The sequence below is a fragment of the Toxorhynchites rutilus genome, chromosome 3 (assembly GCF_029784135.1).
Source record: "Toxorhynchites rutilus septentrionalis strain SRP chromosome 3, ASM2978413v1, whole genome shotgun sequence".
Classification (NCBI taxonomy): domain Eukaryota; kingdom Metazoa; phylum Arthropoda; class Insecta; order Diptera; family Culicidae; genus Toxorhynchites; species Toxorhynchites rutilus.
The window spans coordinates 178728205-178746277 of record NC_073746.1 but is presented as its reverse complement, the minus strand read 5'-3'; the positions used below and the strand labels follow the sequence as shown (position 1 = coordinate 178746277).

Sequence of the window (18073 nt, the reverse complement as noted above, 5' to 3'; positions counted from 1 at the left end):
TAAGGCTGATATTTTTTGGAGGCGATGGAATGACATTTTTTTCATTTTAATTAGACACACGAGTCTTTCCATTAGTCATCAAACCGGCATCTACTGCTAAAATAATCGTTTTTGAATTTGAATGGCGGCTTCAAAAATTGATCGTTCATAACAAGAAAGTCAGCTTAAGTCGACCAATTAATTTGCTTCGATGGCTAATGAATCGCGGCTTAAATGTAAATCAGCTTACATCTCTGGACCAAATATTACATCGGTCAATGAAAAAATATTCAAAAAGAAAATAATTTTTTGGGTCGAATAAACTAAGTTTCTCTAAAATTTAGCCGATCAATATTATAGTCCAGTTCTAGATTTTCTTAGTCGAGCCGGATAGGCGCCGATTCCAAAACGTGATTAACCCATTCCAAAATATTGTTTCATGTTTTATTGTAAAATCTCATCATATTCTCACAAAAAAGTGCTTAAAAAATTAAGAATATTTGAGAAAATATATGAGGAAACGAATTTTTGATCGGTTGAGCAACCTACAACATGGGATAGTCTAGTATTTTCGGAAATGCTAGTCGATATTAATTTTCAGTTCGCGAAATCGATGCATCGAGAACACTTCTTAACCATGACTCGAGACTCCCGGCTTAAATTTACGAAAAAAAAGTTGAAATCGACTATTATCGAGTGATATTAATCATTCGACTTTGTTCCGATTTTCTGAATAAGAAACCTCCTCAGATCAGTCTCGTTCAGACGACTTGAAGCTGAAGTATTTTTATTATAAGTAAACGTATGCTTTCAAGTGATATAAATCTTACAATAGGGTTTTCTTTGCGACTCCTTGGTAGTCAGAGGTAATACCTAACCCACTGAGTAATGGAATTCAAGTTCTCCTCTCAGATTGAGCCTAGAGAAAAATATCTTGTTCTGCAAATTGTTATTAATTTAAATCTTATTTCGCCATACTTTTTCCCGTGAGTATTCACTTTAAATGAATAGAATACGTCCTACAATCAGTAGATCAATTAGGCGTAATTATATAAAAAAAAACTGTATTGATTTTTTCCTGGATCTAACCGCGTTGTCATCACTTCTGGTAATGATCGATTGTTCATTTTCATTCCTTTTTCTCCACTTCTGTCATACATATACATCTACTACTGAATCCACTGAACGCGAATTTAGCCTTCGTAACTTCCGTGAGCAACCACTTGCAACTTATTTAACACTAGATTTACCAGACCAGTCATTTTGACTGGTCGTGCAATTTCAATTTAAAATTCCTACGACATATTACATTTGCTTTCCGAAATGATGTTATGACTTTTGTAGCTATAAGTAGAAAAAACATTTTATAAACTTAATGTTACTTAATATTTATTACTAACAAATATATTTTTTTGTTATTGACATTTAAACCAGTACCAGTCAAACTGACTGGTGCATGTTTCTATGAAGAAATGTATGAGAGCGTTTTAATTTCAACATATTTTGACAGCAATTGTCAGCCCCTGAAAATGTTCTGCATATTTAGAAAATGCAACCAGCATACCTCTGGAATGTTCAGATGTGGAAAGTGAATTATACGACAGCGGCGATGATTTGTTAGATAGAAAAATTGATTCTCAAGGAAGTGATGATAACAGTGCTATTATCGAGAGTAGTGATGAGGAAATTCCTGATGATGACAATATAGATGAGCCAAGCGACAGTGGTTGCGTAAAAATTCCAATCAAGCGTACAAAATCAGCAAACTGAAATTGCTTTAGACGGAACTATTTGAACGAGAATTGAAGAAGGAGGTGTTGCTGGTAGATTACTAGTTCATAGTAATTTCAAAGATGTACACGGTCCAACAGCACATGCTGAAAGAAATATTATGAACGGGAATCTAAGTAGTGCGTTCCAATTACTGATTGATAACCATATTTTGGAACATATACGAATTTGTACAGAGTTAGAAGCCTCTCGAGTTTTGGAAAAAAGTGGACAATTACACAAGAAAAATTGAAGGCATCTCTTGCAATATTGTGCGCGCGTGGGGCGTACGAAGGAAATAGCTTCAAACAGGGGATGAACTTATATTACCGGGGATAAGCAACTTTTTCCATCGGAGGCCAGATGCAGATTTACTCAGTATTTTCCAAACAAACCCCATAAATTTAGCATAAAATTCTAATTGGCGTCTGATGTAGAGACGAAATATGTGATAAATGGCTTTCCTTATTTAGGAAAAAGCGAGACTCGAAATGCATCAATCCCCCTATGCAAATTTGTCGTAATGAAATTTCTTGAACCGTATACCATGAAGGAGCGTAAAACTGATATTTTTTACAAGTATTCCTTTGGCGTTAAAATTAAGATCTCAAAATACTTCGTTGCTTGGAACGATACGCGCTTCTATTGGCAACCAGACATATTTTGGCGTCGATGTCACTGATCGAATGGAAATCAGGTTCCAGAAGGTGACCACTTCAACTGTTTTTCAATAATTTAGTTTCAGCCGGAAGAAATAGCTGGATATTGAACAAAACATAACAGGAGAAAATATCTCACGAGAAGACTTTCTGTTTCAATTAGCAAAAGAACTTGCTTCAGAATATCAGACTTCAAGGCAAATACCACACGAAGCTGATATACCAACTACAAATGGCACTGTTTCTGTACGCAAATGGTGTCAAATAGAATATTTTAATAACAATAAGACTACAAATATTTGCAATAAATGCAAAAAAAGTCTATGTAGAAAGTGTATACACTGCAAAATCTATTGTGAGCAACAAACTGTAAACAATTAAGTGTTTTGTTATTTGACAATGTCTATTAGTCCATTTATCTATCACAATTAATATTGTTCAACTTATTTTCGCCATTTGATAAGTAATAGTACAGACTGGAACCACAATATTCATTTTTTCTTATACACCAGTCATTTTGACTGGTGCTGGTAGAAATAGGTATATATAAATAGCTGGTAAATCTAGTGTTAACACGGGGTCGTTTCCATACTAGGCGGTACAGGATAGTCCCGATCTTCTGAACAGACTTGAATGAACTAAAAACATCCGTAGCCGATCGAGTCAACTAGAAAAATAAGCTAGCGGCGGTCGCCGTTGGCCCCATTTTTCTTGTTGAAAAAAACCGGCGTCGACATTTTCAAATATGGCGTCGACCGCCGAAATTTTTGACGACAGAAGTGTCTGTCTCCTGGTCTGCTATACATTTTCTGTAGGCGTTAAGATCAACACTGAAAAATATTTCGACATAAAAAAGCGCAAAATAAAAAAAATACTAAGTCAGCGCTATTATCTTAAGTCACCAAAGTGAAGTTGTGTACTCTAGCTTCTTCTTCTTCTTGGATGGCACTACCGTTCCAGTGAAACTTTTGCCTTCTCAACGCAGCATTACTTGCGTCATTTTTATTAGTAGTGCTTGGTTGAGATTTCTATGCCGAATAACACGCCTTGAATGTACTCTGGAGGGGCAAGCTCTAGAATACGCGTGACCACAGTGCAAGCCGGAAGAATTTTCTTTCACGAAAAATCCCCCGACCAGAACGGGAATCGAACCCGAACCCCCGGCATGATAGTGTGGGACGCTAACCACTCGGCCACGGGAGCACGTACTCTAGCGCCGAATCGTAATGAAAATATTCGGTGGCGGAGTTGCGCCGTGGCGAATTTTCGTTCGGCAATGAAACGATTGCGATGAGTTGTGATGATATTGAAAGTGGAATACAGCTGGAATCCGACGAATGCATGGAAATTGAGGTAGGTTCAGTTTGTATTAATCTATGACTTCAGTAAAAATTTTATTACGACAAAATTAATTCATAATAAAAATTGCGCTTTTTTCTGTGTGGCATTCATACCCCTGAGTTCACTTTTTAAAAACATGAATAGAAACTATTGCTACATGTTCTTTAAATGTATTATTAAAAGAGCTTCTGAATGTTTCCACCAGAACCCAATGATAAATGGGTCTGAAAAGTTGAACGAATTGGTATGAAAATATGGAGAAATTTGCGTTAGTGATACTAAAGCCTATGATCATAACGCGAAATCCAACAGTCACATAATTTCCGTTGTTTCCTATTATAAGAAGAGATGTCGACCAGGAATATCATTTCATAATCAAAAGGGATGAAACACGGTACGTGGAATGGATTCAACGGATAAAAATTGAAAATCATCCGGCTAAGCAGTTTAAATTTCAGCATGTCGATATTCTACTAAGTAATTATCATCAATTTTCACGTATTATTTTTTTCAGAAACAAAACGTTTAACTAAACTATTAATTTGTATGGCTCGAACCTTGGCGATGGTAATTGAGGACAGGTTAAAAACTCTCAAGCCATTATTGTTCACCTGTTCAACACAAACGAGCAGCAATTCATTTAATCCTCGACGACCAAACGATTTTCTCCGGCAGCGAAATTGAAAATATCGACAGATCAAGAAATCATGTCTATATATTTTTTATCTGCTTCTATAGAAATTTCCCACCCTAATTAAAATAAACATTAGAGAAAATCAATTTGAGTATTTTATGCGTCTGAATAAACCACAAAAACGTAAACATCGATTAAATTTTCTTCTACGCTTCATCTGATTCGCTACTCAAAAGTGTCGTTTGACTGACCGATGAAAAAACACTTTCGTACGAAAACGAGGATAGGGCAATTCGTTCGAACGAACGATGTTCGAATGTTCGAACGGATAGATTTCTTTCGTACGAAACCAAGGATACGAATGAGGCATTCTTTCGAACGTTTTGTGTTCGTTCGAAAACAAGAATAAGGGTGTTTATTTTTTTGGTTCGTTAAGTTAGTGTATAGAATAATATTAGGTGATTAATAGCAGTAATAGACGATAATATCTACTGTTTGCGCCACGCGGAGCGAGCGCATACGTGTTGCGACATGACCTGTCATTCCATTGCATCACCCAGAGACGTGCGAAAGTGAGATGAAAGCAGTATCAACACAACAAACGAATATCACCCGAGCTATCCGAGCGAAGCCGACAGGACAAATACCCCACCAGAGCAGAACATGATCCATTCCACGACGATCCATTTCGTTTGGAACACTAATTTTCCGTACACCAGCCGAAACAATTTCTATCCTTTTCATTCAATCGCATCACCGAGAGACGTGCGAAAGTGAGATGAAAGCAGTATCAACACAACAAACGAATATCACCCGAGCTATCCGAGCGAAGCCGACAGGACAAATACCCCACCAGAGCAGAACATGATCCATTCCACGACGATCCATTTCGTTTGGAACACTAATTTTCCGTACACCAGCCGAAACAATTTCTATCCTTTTCATTCAATCGCATCACCGAGAGACGTGCGAAAGTGAGATGAAAGCAGTATCAACACAACAAACTAATATCACCCGAGCTAACCGAGCGAAGCCGACAGGACAAACACCCCACCAATTTCAGGGAGTATAAAAGTAGCAGAGCAGCATATGATCCATCTTTATAAGTTTTTATTCACCACGTGTATTTAGAAACCATTAGAGAAAGTTATAGTGAAAATTTGGACTTTGAAAACTAGTGTCGTTTTTTCCTACAGTAAATTTAGTCAGACCCTTTCCAACCGGAGTACTATAAGGATTGAGAAATGTGTACTGTGAAGATGGCATCCTCTTATAAAATTAATTTAGAGATGTGTTTAGAAGCGGTTAACAGTTTAATTTCAACCAAGTGCCTAGAATATGATTTCAAGTTAAATTTTAAGAACATGCAAGTAATTTTGGAGCGTATGGGATTAGATAAAACGAACTATCCTAGTATGAAGGTAATCAAAAGCCTTCTAATGAAACATCGAAAATCCGTAAAACGGTTTGCTCCTGAGATTACTTTGCAGAATTGTTGGGATGCAGCGAATGATTTGATCGCTAGAGAAGAGTTGGATGAGCTATTCGAATTGAATTCTAAGAATCTGAAAGAAATTCTTGTAGAAATGGGATTAAACGAAAAATGCGCACCTAACTTAAAAAAAGTTAGGAATAACTTCGCTTGTAATCCAACATATAAGAAGTATCGTGCAGAACGAAAGGTGAGAACCCTTATAATTGTTATAAGCTTCCTGAAATTAATAAAACTATTTTGAAATTTTCAATGTGAAATCATTTCCGCAGAATATTGAACATTCAATTGCCGCTGAAAGTCATAACGTAAGTGTAAAATATCAAATTGCTTTGAAATAGTCACGCCATACAGTAACTTCAAATTTTTATAGATCGATAATTTCAAAGAATGTTCTTTTGAGAATGAAAGTGCCTGCTTGCCACAAGACTGCGTTGGAGTTCATGAAGTAAGATGACATTTCTATTTATTAATTCATGTATTAATAGTTGTTATTTAGCAGCTTTTATTAAATAAAACAGATCATATGTCCGAAACAAACTCATCTCCTTCACGTGTCGAAACAAGAACATTATCATTTGTATCATTTGACACAAACGATTTCGAGGAATTGGCCGACTCTCAAAGTACTACTTTTGACGGCGTTGATAATACGGGAAAAGATAACGAAGTAAGATGACATTTCCAATTAATTATTCATGTATTAATATGTATTATTCTTCAGCAACCTCCATTCGGATTTTTATTGAAAGGAACAGATTTATCGCGTGTCGAAATAAAATCATTATCCGTCGAGTTTCCTGCAAAAGTATGTAAGAAAGGAATGGAACTTAATGCTCCAGAAATTGAATGTCGCATTTTTGAAACATCAGTAAGTCAAATGCAAGAGAGATCAACGAACGACATGCAAGACTCGATTGTTTCATTTGATACCAATGATCTTGAAGGATCGACCAAATCACAAGATACTACTTATAGCAGTGATGTAGATGTAACTGAACTTGTGTTCAATACAACGGACTTTGAAAACCTACGAAAAGAGATAAAAGAAAAAGGCAACAGTAACAGGATCAAATACAATGTCAAGGTTGCGGAATGTGGGGCAACTGCCACAAAAAGACTTTATAGTGGTGCTTCAATTTACGAGTGTTCTTTTTACATCAACAAGAAGAACATTGAAATGTGTAAACATTATGATCAACATAATATAATGCAAAGCAAAACCAAGGTTGGCGATGCTAAATATAAGCAACAAAAGCATAGAAGGCCTTTTATAGTGGCCTTAGAAGATTTGTTAAAAATCAAATATGAAGAATTCAATATCTATTGTATAATCAATATAAATTCTCATAATTGCAACAAATCTGGCTGGCTATTTTATGGTGTCTGCGCTCACAAGACCTGCAGATCTTATCGTTTCAAAATTGTTTCTGTTACGGATGGTGATAACATATATAAAGTCGATGTCTATGTTAATGTCGCTATGACCCTGATACACGGGGAAAACCTGAAAGCGGCATATTGCAAAGGAGTAAAAAGAAACATAAATATGAAAAAACTGCAGCTCCAAAAACCACTTGAATTACGAACTAAGTTGATCAACGAAAAGAAAAAAAGGGAACCATTCGAGAAGGTAGACATTGTCAGCAAAAATGTATTGAAAAAAATTAGCAGTGAAGCTAAATCGAAGCTTAACAGGGATATTGATGATTTTCAAGATTTGATAAAAATGTCTGAGGATAACGGATCTTATATCAAAAATGTGTTTAGAAAGCCCTTTGGTGTAATTTGTTTTAATACAAAAATGTTCAAAGAGCTGAGAAAAAACAAGACTTACAGTCCTATTTTCTACATGGATGGTACTGGATCGGTTGTACGATATTCAAAAGCTGAGAAGCGTGTTCAAATATATGTTTTGGTCGCATACAATTACCGGTCAAATTTTAGTGTACCCGTAACAACCTTTGTGACTGAAAGCCAAAAAACAGTAGACTTCCACAATTGGTTGAATATATTTCGTGCTTCGTACGAGTCAGGCAGCTCTATGAATAAATTGAATAAAATAGCGAGAATTGTTAGTGTTGATTGGAGCTGGTCACTGATTGGTGGATTGATACGGGCTCTTAATAATCAACACCATACACTACCAGAGTATATCCGAGATTGTTATAAAGTTTGCATAAGAGAACTCAATCTCAATTTCACTATCATTCATTTATGCTACAGTCATTTCATGAATGTAGTTTCTAAGGACTTGAAATCTGCTCCAATCAACATAAAACATAAGTTCATGGACTGTATGCGATTGGCTGTACGTGCTACAAACTTAGTGGACTTAATCGATCTGTTTATCATTATGACATGCATTTTTGGATCTGCAAATGAGAACCGAATGCTTGAGACATCACTAAAAGAACTAGATGCAAAAATTAATGATAGAACAAGCTTCGATTCAGAAAGCGCTGGTAAATTTGATTATACTGGCATCGGTGAACCAGAAATTCTAAAAAAAGATGAGGACAAAATCTTCTTGGGATCGCCTTTTTATGCGTTGTTAAAAGAAACATTTGAAACAACATTAAAACAAATAGATGATCTCAGCCAAGGATCACAGAACCCACTGTATTTCAAAGGATTCTTGGAAGATGTCGCCTTGAAAAAATACATGCCTGTGGTTTGTTTGTGGTCAAATATAATAGTATCTCAAATTGACTCGAATCCGGATACTATTTCAAACGCAAGGGTTGAAAGCTTCTTCCGAACATTGAAACACAATGTTATGAAAGGTCAGCTCTACGAAAGAATAACACATTTTCTTCGAAAACTACAATCGTATATTGAATCTCTGTTCCACTTTTCCGACTTTGACATTGAAGATATATACGCTACTGATAAAGGAATAAGTAATGCTAAAAAACGTCAAGATGATAGAATCGCAGAATATGACAGATTTGTCGGAAACGTAGAAGACATAGAGGACGAATGGCATAGTCCATACTTTCAAAAAGATGCTTCAACCCACTTGTTCAAGAAGAAAAAGAAGCAGGAAACTAACAGCTTAAACACACAACTTGAACAATCAACACAGAAGCACCCAGATTCAAAGGAAAACAGTGATAACAACAGAAAAAGATCATTAGAAGAAGATTTAGAAACTACCTGTAATCTGTCCTCTATTCATCAATTCATTGACAAAGGATTTGAATTTCCAGTTACCACCAAATGGTATTTCGGTGAGTTTCCTTCAGAATATGAGAGCATAGGAGTAAGTAGTATGATTGTAAGCTCAGAAATGCTTCAAACGCTCGATGCACATACATATATGGATGGAGAAACCTTAGATGCGATAATTGCAGTGGCCATAAAAGAATGTGAGGTCGAAAGCGTAAAATTGGTATCAACTTACATGTCGAGAAACTTGTTTGATACAACTCAACTAAAAGAAGTATTGGATAGGAAACGAGATTATGTTTTACCAGTTCTAACCAATACATCGGGAGTATGGGTGGTTCCTTTGAATGTTAGAGCTGGGCAAGCACCCACCAAGCAAGTTGGAAGAGGGAACCATTGGGTTCTCTTCATTGCTGATTTTATGAATAGAGAAACTTTTTATTTAGATCCTCTCGAAACAGCATCCCCATATTTGAAGGACGTACAAGAAGAATTTTTGAAGGCAGTAAGCTCTATTCGGAGACTTAAAAATCAACCATTTGATTCAACCAATTGGCAAAGCGGCTCGAAAAATATTGCGCACGACAAGCAAAACGACGACTACAACTGTGGTGTATATGTAGCTAAATATGCACAAAACTTTCTTTTGAAGAAACCGTTGACCGGGCTAGGAAACATGGATTCTGAGAGGAAACAAATCAAAATAAAACTCCTAAATACAGCAGTAATAAAAATTTGTTTATACTGCAGCAGCTTGAAATCACTAATTTTGTCATGTCAATCATGTGGACGGAGGTGTTGCAGTAGATGCGCCCCAAATATGGTGCTAAAAATTCCATCTACAAAACAATGTGAAATATGTTCGAAAATTAAAATGATATAATTTTTAAGTCTCATCAATAAATTTTTATATTACCTTTTAACTTGAAGTATTTTTATTTGTCCAGTTTGAGTCCTTTCAGAAACGAGATAGAATCCTGTCGTCTAAGTCAAAAATGAAAAAATTGTCATTCCATCGGCTACAAAAAATAGTTGCCATAAACCTCAACCATTCGCGTGGATTTTTTTTTAAATTTTAAATGGTTCCTATGATCAGATAGGTCAATTCCAACACTCCACCATCTCAAAATATTTTCGGAGGATAGTATGCTTCTAATTCAAATGATAAAATTGACATTCTATCGCCTCCAAAAAATATTAGCCTTAGGACTTGTCCATTATCGTAAATTTCTTGAAATTTTAAATGGTTCCCATGACCAGATGGGTCAATTCCAACATTCCACCATCTCAGAATATTCTCGTAGGATGGTATGCTTCTAATTCAAATGATAAAATCGACATTCTATCGCCTCCAAAAAATATTAGCCTTAGGACTTGTCCATTATCGTAAATTTCTTGAAATTTAAAATGGTTCCCATGATCAGATGGGTCAATTCCAACACTCCACCATCTCAGAATATTCTCGGAGGATAGTATGCTTCTAATTCAAATGATAAAATTGACATTCTATCGCCTCCGAAAAATATTAGCCTTAGGACTTGTCCATTATCGTAAATTTCTTGAAATTTAAAATGGTTCCCATGATCAGATGGGTCAATTCCAACACTTCACCATCTCAGAATATTCTCGTAGGATGGTATGCTTCTAATTCAAATGATAAAATCGACATTCTATCGCCTCCAAAAAATATTAGCCTTAGGACTTGTCCATTATCGTAAATTTCTTGAAATTTAAAATGGTTCCCATGATCAGATGGGTCAATTCCAACACTCCACCATCTCAGAATATTCTCGTAGGATGGTATGCTTCTAATTCAAATGATAAAATCGACATTCTATCGCCTCCAAAAAATATTAGCTTTAGGACTTGTCCATTATCGTAAATTTCTTGAAATTTCAAATGGTTCCCATGACCAGATGGGTCAATTCCAACATTCCACCATCTCAGAATATTCTCGGAGGATGGTATGCTTCTAATTCAAATGATAAAATTGACATTCTATCGCCTCCGAAAAATATTAGCCTTAGGACTTGTCCATTATCGTAAATTTCTTGAAATTTAAAATGGTTCCCATGACCAGATGGGTCAATTCCAACATTCCACCATCTCAGAATATTCTCGGAGGATGGTATGCTTCTAATTCAAATGATAAAATTGACATTCTATCGCCTCCGAAAAATATTAGCCTTAGGACTTGTCCATTATCGTAAATTTCTTGAAATTTAAAATGGTTCCCATGACCAGATGGGTCAATTCCAACATTCCACCATCTCAGAATATTCTCGGAGGATAGTATGCTTCTAATTCAAATGATAAAATTGACATTCTATCGCCTCCGAAAAATATTAGCCTTAGGACTTGTCCATTTTCGTGAATTTCTTGAAATTTCAAATGGTTCCCATGACCAGATAGGTCAATTCCAACACTCCACCATCTCAGAATATTCTCGTAGGATGGTGTGCTTCTAATTTAAATGATAAAACTGTCTTATCATCGGCTACAAAAAATGTCAGTTGTAATTAAAAGTTATTGGTATCTTTTTATTGGTATCTTCACCCACATTTTAGAACCGGTAGCCTAAAAATAGGCCATGAAAATTGGATATATTTTTGGTTGGCCTTTGAGTTTTAGAAAGGAGTTCTATGTAAGAATGTATATATGTAAAAAAAGCACACACGTATTTTGTGTCATCTCATCTACTAAAGTATACACAGATGCTGCGTGAAAAAAAACTCTTATACGTTTCCAGTTTTTTTTTGTGAAGATTGCTTGACAGGCATAGTTCGTAGCGATACGTCTGAAGCATTAGATTATTAATCAAGTTTTGAGATTCATTCTATTCGTTGCGGAATATGCGGAAAAAATGTAGATTACCAGAGTAAAAAACATCACGCGTAAAAATTGTCACGATTAGCATAAGTTGCAAGTGATTGCTGAAAGGCATTTATTTCATAGCTTTCATTGTTTTTGTGTTATCGAAATGTGGGCTGCAATGTCTACATATTTGTTGGACAATTTCGAACGAAAACAAATTAAATATACAGGTCGGACTCGATTATCCGGAATTTCAGACTCGTTTACCCGGAGTATTTTATATTGAATAGACAATATGGGTATCAAATGAAAGGGCTTGACTAGTAGAACACAGTTATTTATGAAAAATGCAAATCTAAGATGGCGACCACTTCAAAATGGCGGATTGCATATTTTCTAAGAACAATATGGATATGGATATGGATTTTCTAATATCAATATGGATATAAAATGAAAGGGATCGACTAGTAAAACACAGTTATATATGAAAAATGCAAATCCAAAATGGCCGCCACCACAATATGGCGCCAAATATATTTTTTTCACAACCCCATCAATATGGGTATCAAATGAAAGGGCGTGACAAGTAGAACACAGTTATTTATGAAAAATGCAAATCCAAAATGGCCGCCATCACAAAATGGCGCCATATGTTTTTTTCAAAGCCCCATCAATATGGGTATCAAATGAAAGTGCTCGACTGGTGGAACACAGTAGATCATGAAAAATCCAAATCCAAGATGGCCGCAGTTCCCAAATAAACAATTATTTTTAAAATTATTTTTTTTATTTTTTTTTATAAAATTGTTTCATTCAGCTTGCCCTGTTTGTATGTACGTTTGAGTGTGGCCGCCGATAAAAAATGACTGAATGGCTTGACTTGGAGGATACGCTACATTATGTATAACATAAATTCGAAAAGGTCGCCACCACAAAATGGTCGAGTATGTATTGTTTTGGAATCCACTCAATATTGGTATCAAATGAAATGATTTGACTAATAGAATACAATGCATCATCAAAATATTCCGAAGAAAGCTAGGTAAGAAATACAAATTCAAAAGAAAGTTGAATAGTTTTATTGTAGAGAAGTATATTGATGATACAGATAATTTACCAAAAAAAAAAAAGGAAAAAAAAACTTTTGAGTTATACGGTTTAATGTACTAAAAGCTAGATAATAATTATACAAATAGCAGTTAGTAGCTATCACATCGCTTCCTTCATTAATCTAGGGCAATGATGAGACTAAAATAAAATTGTGGGGTATATGATAAAACAACTAACTGTGGATAATGGAAATCTAACGTTTATTTCTTACTTAATTTTCTTCGAAATATTTTCATGATGTACTGTATTCTATTGGTCAAATCATTTCATTTGATACCGATATTGAGGGAATTGCAAAAAACAGGAAGTGGGTTATATCTATGGTATAACCGCAAGGGTGACGTAGGACTATCGTTGATTTAGAGATCATTTGTTCGAAGTTGAATCTAAATCCATTCTGAATGAATGAATAAATGAATATTTGGGGGACTTCGAAAACGAGAGCGTTACGTTGGAGGCACAAGGTTTTATGCATCCAATATAGGATACGAAAAACCTTGTTCTGAAGAATAATCTTCAGAAGCTAACCTGCTAACTGTACTTGATTGACAAATCACAAACCCAAATGTATTATATGGATATTTTATGGATAGAAAACATTAAAATAAACTCTTTCGCTTGAATGTAATTTTCAATTCCAAGGGGACTGGCAGATTATTTTCCAGCAACGATTAGATATTTCCACATTTTCCTCGATACTGGAAGCCCACCAGTGGTTCATACTAACTCGATAACCATCTGTTAATAGTACTTGATTGAAAAATATTTGGTCACAGTGTTACACGGATAGAAAACATTCAAATAAACTCTTTCACATGAATGTAATTTTGAATTCCCAGAGGAACTGGCAGATCATTTTCCAACAATGTTTAGAACTTTCCGGAACTTTCTCGATGCTGAATGGCATCCAAACGGAAAGAATTCTGCGCGTGTATGTGTCGATTCTTCGCCGTCCACCTCCTCCAGCATGTTAGGCAATGATGTTGTCTTGTCGATGTCCTCACGAAAAATGAATGTGTCTCAAAAAAGGAAGGTCTTGTATTATAGAGTCTTTAAACTTTTGCAGTTCATTCGTCTCTAGCCTTGAAAAAGGCCCTTTCAAAACTCTACTCTACTCCTGCGCTACCACCTCCACCCTCTTGCCTTGAGATAGGCCCTCGATCCCTCGCCGTCCAGCCCGTCCAGCAACGATGTTGTCCAGTCGGTGTCCACACAAAGAATGCCTGAAAATGAATGTGTCTCACCACCAGAATATCGCTTAAGTATGCTTTTTGTGTGTGATTGAATCGAGAGAAGGTGTGGTTTACGATGGCAATTTGGAAGGCAAACTAGAGGGGAATGAACTCTCTGAGCTCGGAACTTTCGGCGACTGAGCAATAATCGATTGCGGGCGCATACAATATTGGATACGAAAATATCCTACTGATGGGGAAGAATAATCTTCTGAAGCTATCCTGTTAATTGCGATGTATTGAAAAATCACAAAACCAAATGTATTTGGTCACAGTGTTACATGGATAGAAAACATTCAAATAAACTCTTTCACATGAATGTATTTTTAAATTCCCAGAGGAACTGGCAGATTATTTTCTAGAAAAGATTAGATCTTTCCGGAACTTTCTGGATGCTGAATGGCATCCAAACGGAAAGAATTCCGCGCGTGTATGTGTGTGTAGCGATGTCTTCCCGGGGAACCGTTTGTGGCATCACTCTCCTCCTGATGGATTCCCTTCTGGCCTAGGGTGCACAAACAGGCTCTTGGTGACACCGTTCATCCGCGCTTTCATGATAAACGAAGAGCTTCACCACAACAGCGACAACATGCTCCAATCGCTGTTCAATTAGAACTGAGTGGATTTCCGAGCGGCGCTCGCTTATATACCGATTGGTGATTTTAATAGCCTGTTTTGAAAGCAATTTTAAGATTATTGAAACAAGTTTTTGGATCAAAAAGTAACAAGTATAGAACGCGTAGACATTTTATCTTTCGAATGAAGTGTTTATCATACCATTTCGTTCAGTTGTTTAGGAGCTATTAACGCTCAAAATCTCGGTCTCCGGCGTAACGCTTTCGTTTTCGAAACTTTGATTTTACACCCCGGTATAGAAATGAAAGACGTAGTCCTACGTCAAAATACATAGTCGACCATTTAGTGGCGGCGACCTTTTTGAATTTATGTTGTTCATAATGTAGTGTATTCTCCAAGTCAAGCCATTCAACTATTTTTTAGCGGCGGCCAAATCGAATTTTTCTAGATCATAGAATACGCAGTTTTATAATGGTAGTAGAATTAAAGGTGTGTTCCAAATTTCAGATCAATCAGTGATCAATAAATGTGGGACAATCCTACAAACACTCAAACATGCATATAAACAGGTAAAACTAAATGAAACCATTTAAAAAGTAATTAGTTATTAGGGAACTGCGGCCATCTTGGATTTGGATTTTCCATGATCTGCTATGTTCTACTAGTCGATTTCGAGAAATTTCTTTTGATACCCATATTGATGTGATTTTGAAAAAAAAATATATATAGCGCCATTTTATGGTGGCAGCCATTTTGGATTTGCATTTTTCTTAAATAACTGTGTTCTGCTAGTCAATCCCTTTCATTTGATACCCATATTGATGGGATTTTGAGAAAATATGTATATAATCCACCATTTTGTACCGGCCACCATATTGGATTTTCAATATTATGGAAAACCCAGTTTTATAATGACACCAGAGATAAAGATGTGTTCCAAATTTCAGATCAATCGGACAACAGGAAGGGAGTTAAATTTCTATTAATGTGGCACAGCGGTACAGACAAAATTACAAAGATACAAAGTTATAAAGTCACAATCATACAAACGGGTTCAAGCTAAATAAAACCGTTTAATAAATAAGTGCAAATCATAATTATATTACGTTTACCGAGAGAACATTCTTTTTTATATGACTCGATTATCCGAAGTGAAAAAAATACTCCGGATAATCGAGTTTGACCTGTATTAGCAATAAAAATCAGTGTGTAGCATTGGTACTTATATATTAACGCCACCGAAGAGCAATTTTCATCATGAATGTGTATTTTTTCGTAATCAAATTTATTTATTTAATTTGGAAAAGAAAAATTATTGTCATCCTTTTTATTGCCAAAATGTTAACCCAAAAGAAAGAAGCCTTGCGTTTCTTTACAGTGAAGCCAGTAAAATCCAGGTTTCCCTGGAATAATTAATCTCCCCAAATTTATTATCGATATCCTGAATAATTTCGATCGCAGATATTCGGAAGACTTTGTAGAAGGGGAGCAATTGCCATATGCTTCCTTTCTATGCATTAGTTGGATCAATTATCGTCATATTAGTGATCAAAGGATCATATAAATTATATTGTTTTAGAACTTGATTGCAGGGTGCAAAATAAACACCAACAAATTCAGCCACGATGTTGTCTGAAATTTTACATACGGACAAATATTCATTGATCACCATTTCTGCCGCAACACCGACATAAACATTATCCGAACTAACATAATTTTTCTGATCGAAATGTACATTGTTCAGATTGGTTATATTTTTCATATAGTCTGCATTAGAAAAGCTCACCAATAGTGTTCTGAATAATCTTGGAATGCTCGAATACACAGTAAATATTTCTGGACTTTCGCTTTGAAATAATCTGATGCCTAGAGCATAAGAAAAAAAGGTCAGATAAATAATCGTCGAAGGATCATTTAAACCGTCGAAAGATCTTACTCGCATCTTCTCTACATGATCATCTATCTATCTATCTATCTATATATATATATATATATATATATATATATATATATATATATATATAATGGACTTCTGTCTGTCTGTCTGTCTGATTCTTATGAACTCGGAAACTACTGAACCGATCGACATGAAAATTGGTATGTAGGAGTTTTTGGGGTCGGGGAAGGTTCTTATGATATTTCAAGACCCCTCCCCCCCTCTTAGGGGGGGGCTGTCATACAAATGAAACACAAATTTCTTCATTACTCGAGAATTAATCAAGCAAATCAAACGAAATTTGGCATGTGGAGGTTTTAGGGTGCAAATTGAGCCATATTTGGCATGTTGAGATTTTAGGGGGCACCAAATGGAGCCGAATTTGTGATCTGAGGGTTTTTAGGTAAGAGAAATGTTTCTATGATGGTATGTCTTCAGTCGCCATATCCCTCAAAGAAGAAGAGTGTCAAGCTCCGTTTACAATAAACCTTGGTGGACTCCTGAGCTACGAAATCTTCGCAACAACCTCCGCAAGGTGCGTAATCGTTATTTCAATTCGAAGAATGAGACTGACAGAGCTAGACTTCGAAATCTTGACTTGGAATACAAGAGTCTCCTTTCTGAAACATTTAAAAACTACCTGCTAAGAATTCAGGCAACGGTTAAACAAGATCCTTCAAGTTTTTGGAGTTTCGTCAAGAAAATAAAAGCAAGCAGTAATATCCCTGGTTCGGTTAGCTACAATGAGACCGTTTCTACCACAAGTTCAGAGACCGCCAATCTGTTTGCTGCCTTCTTCGAAAGTGTCTTCAGCAAAGCATCACCGGTTCAACGTCACGATCGTTTTGAGGAAATACCAATCCATAACATAAACCTACCGTGCATTCAGTTTACTCCAGAGGAAGTGAGGAGAGGTCTCGAGGATCTTGACCCCAAAAAAGGACCAGGTACAGATAACATACCGCCCGCATTTTTAAAGAACCGTGCCTCTTCGCTTGCCAAGCCCATCACTGCTGTTTTTAACCGTTCGCTCTCGGACAGAATATTCCCGACCGCATGGAAATCAGCGTACATAGTGCCAATCTACAAATCAGGTAGCTATACCTGTGTTGAAAACTACCGTGGTGTGTCAATACTCTGTACTCTCAGCAAGGTTTTTGAGAAGCTTGTTCACACAGTTCTCTACCGAGTCGCGACTCCCATCATCTCCAGTAGTCAGCACGGATTTGTGAAACACCGTTCAACAACATCGAACTTAATGTGCTATGTATCAGCGTTGTCACTTGAATTGGAATCGAAGCAGCAGGTTGATTCAATTTATATAGATTTCGCGAAGACTTTTGACACAGTACCGCATAA

At 36.2% G+C, this 18073-nt stretch overlaps 2 protein-coding genes across 11 annotated transcripts in view; both read left to right on the top strand.

Annotated features, from left to right (window-relative positions):
* LOC129775399 (dual oxidase maturation factor 1) overlaps positions 1-18073 on the top strand; it is a 217456-nt gene that overhangs the window by 17082 nt on the left and 182301 nt on the right. The window lies entirely within an intron of this gene.
* LOC129775397 (uncharacterized) lies at positions 1750-10162 on the top strand. Of its 6 annotated transcripts, none has more exons than XM_055780109.1 (4): positions 1750-6183; positions 6249-6323; positions 6378-6545; positions 6600-10162. In XM_055780109.1, exons 3-4 carry the CDS (start codon positions 6402-6404, stop codon positions 9927-9929), a joined length of 3474 nt encoding a protein of 1157 aa, XP_055636084.1. In that variant the 5' UTR covers positions 1750-6183; positions 6249-6323; positions 6378-6401; the 3' UTR covers positions 9930-10162. The 6 variants fall into 6 exon arrangements, with proteins under 6 accessions (XP_055636084.1, XP_055636083.1, XP_055636082.1 ...); XM_055780108.1 differs by having other exon boundaries at positions 6375-6545; XM_055780107.1 differs by having other exon boundaries at positions 6249-6545.

Bases quoted from the DNA above. Each gene is read 5' to 3' on its own strand.
- LOC129775397 (XM_055780109.1), top strand. From the start codon at position 6,402: ATGTCCGAAACAAACTCATCTCCTTCACGTGTCGAAACAAGAACATTA. The intron at 6,546-6,599 runs GTAAGATGACAT...ATTATTCTTCAG, and splicing joins ATACGGGAAAAGATAACGAA to CAACCTCCATTCGGATTTTT.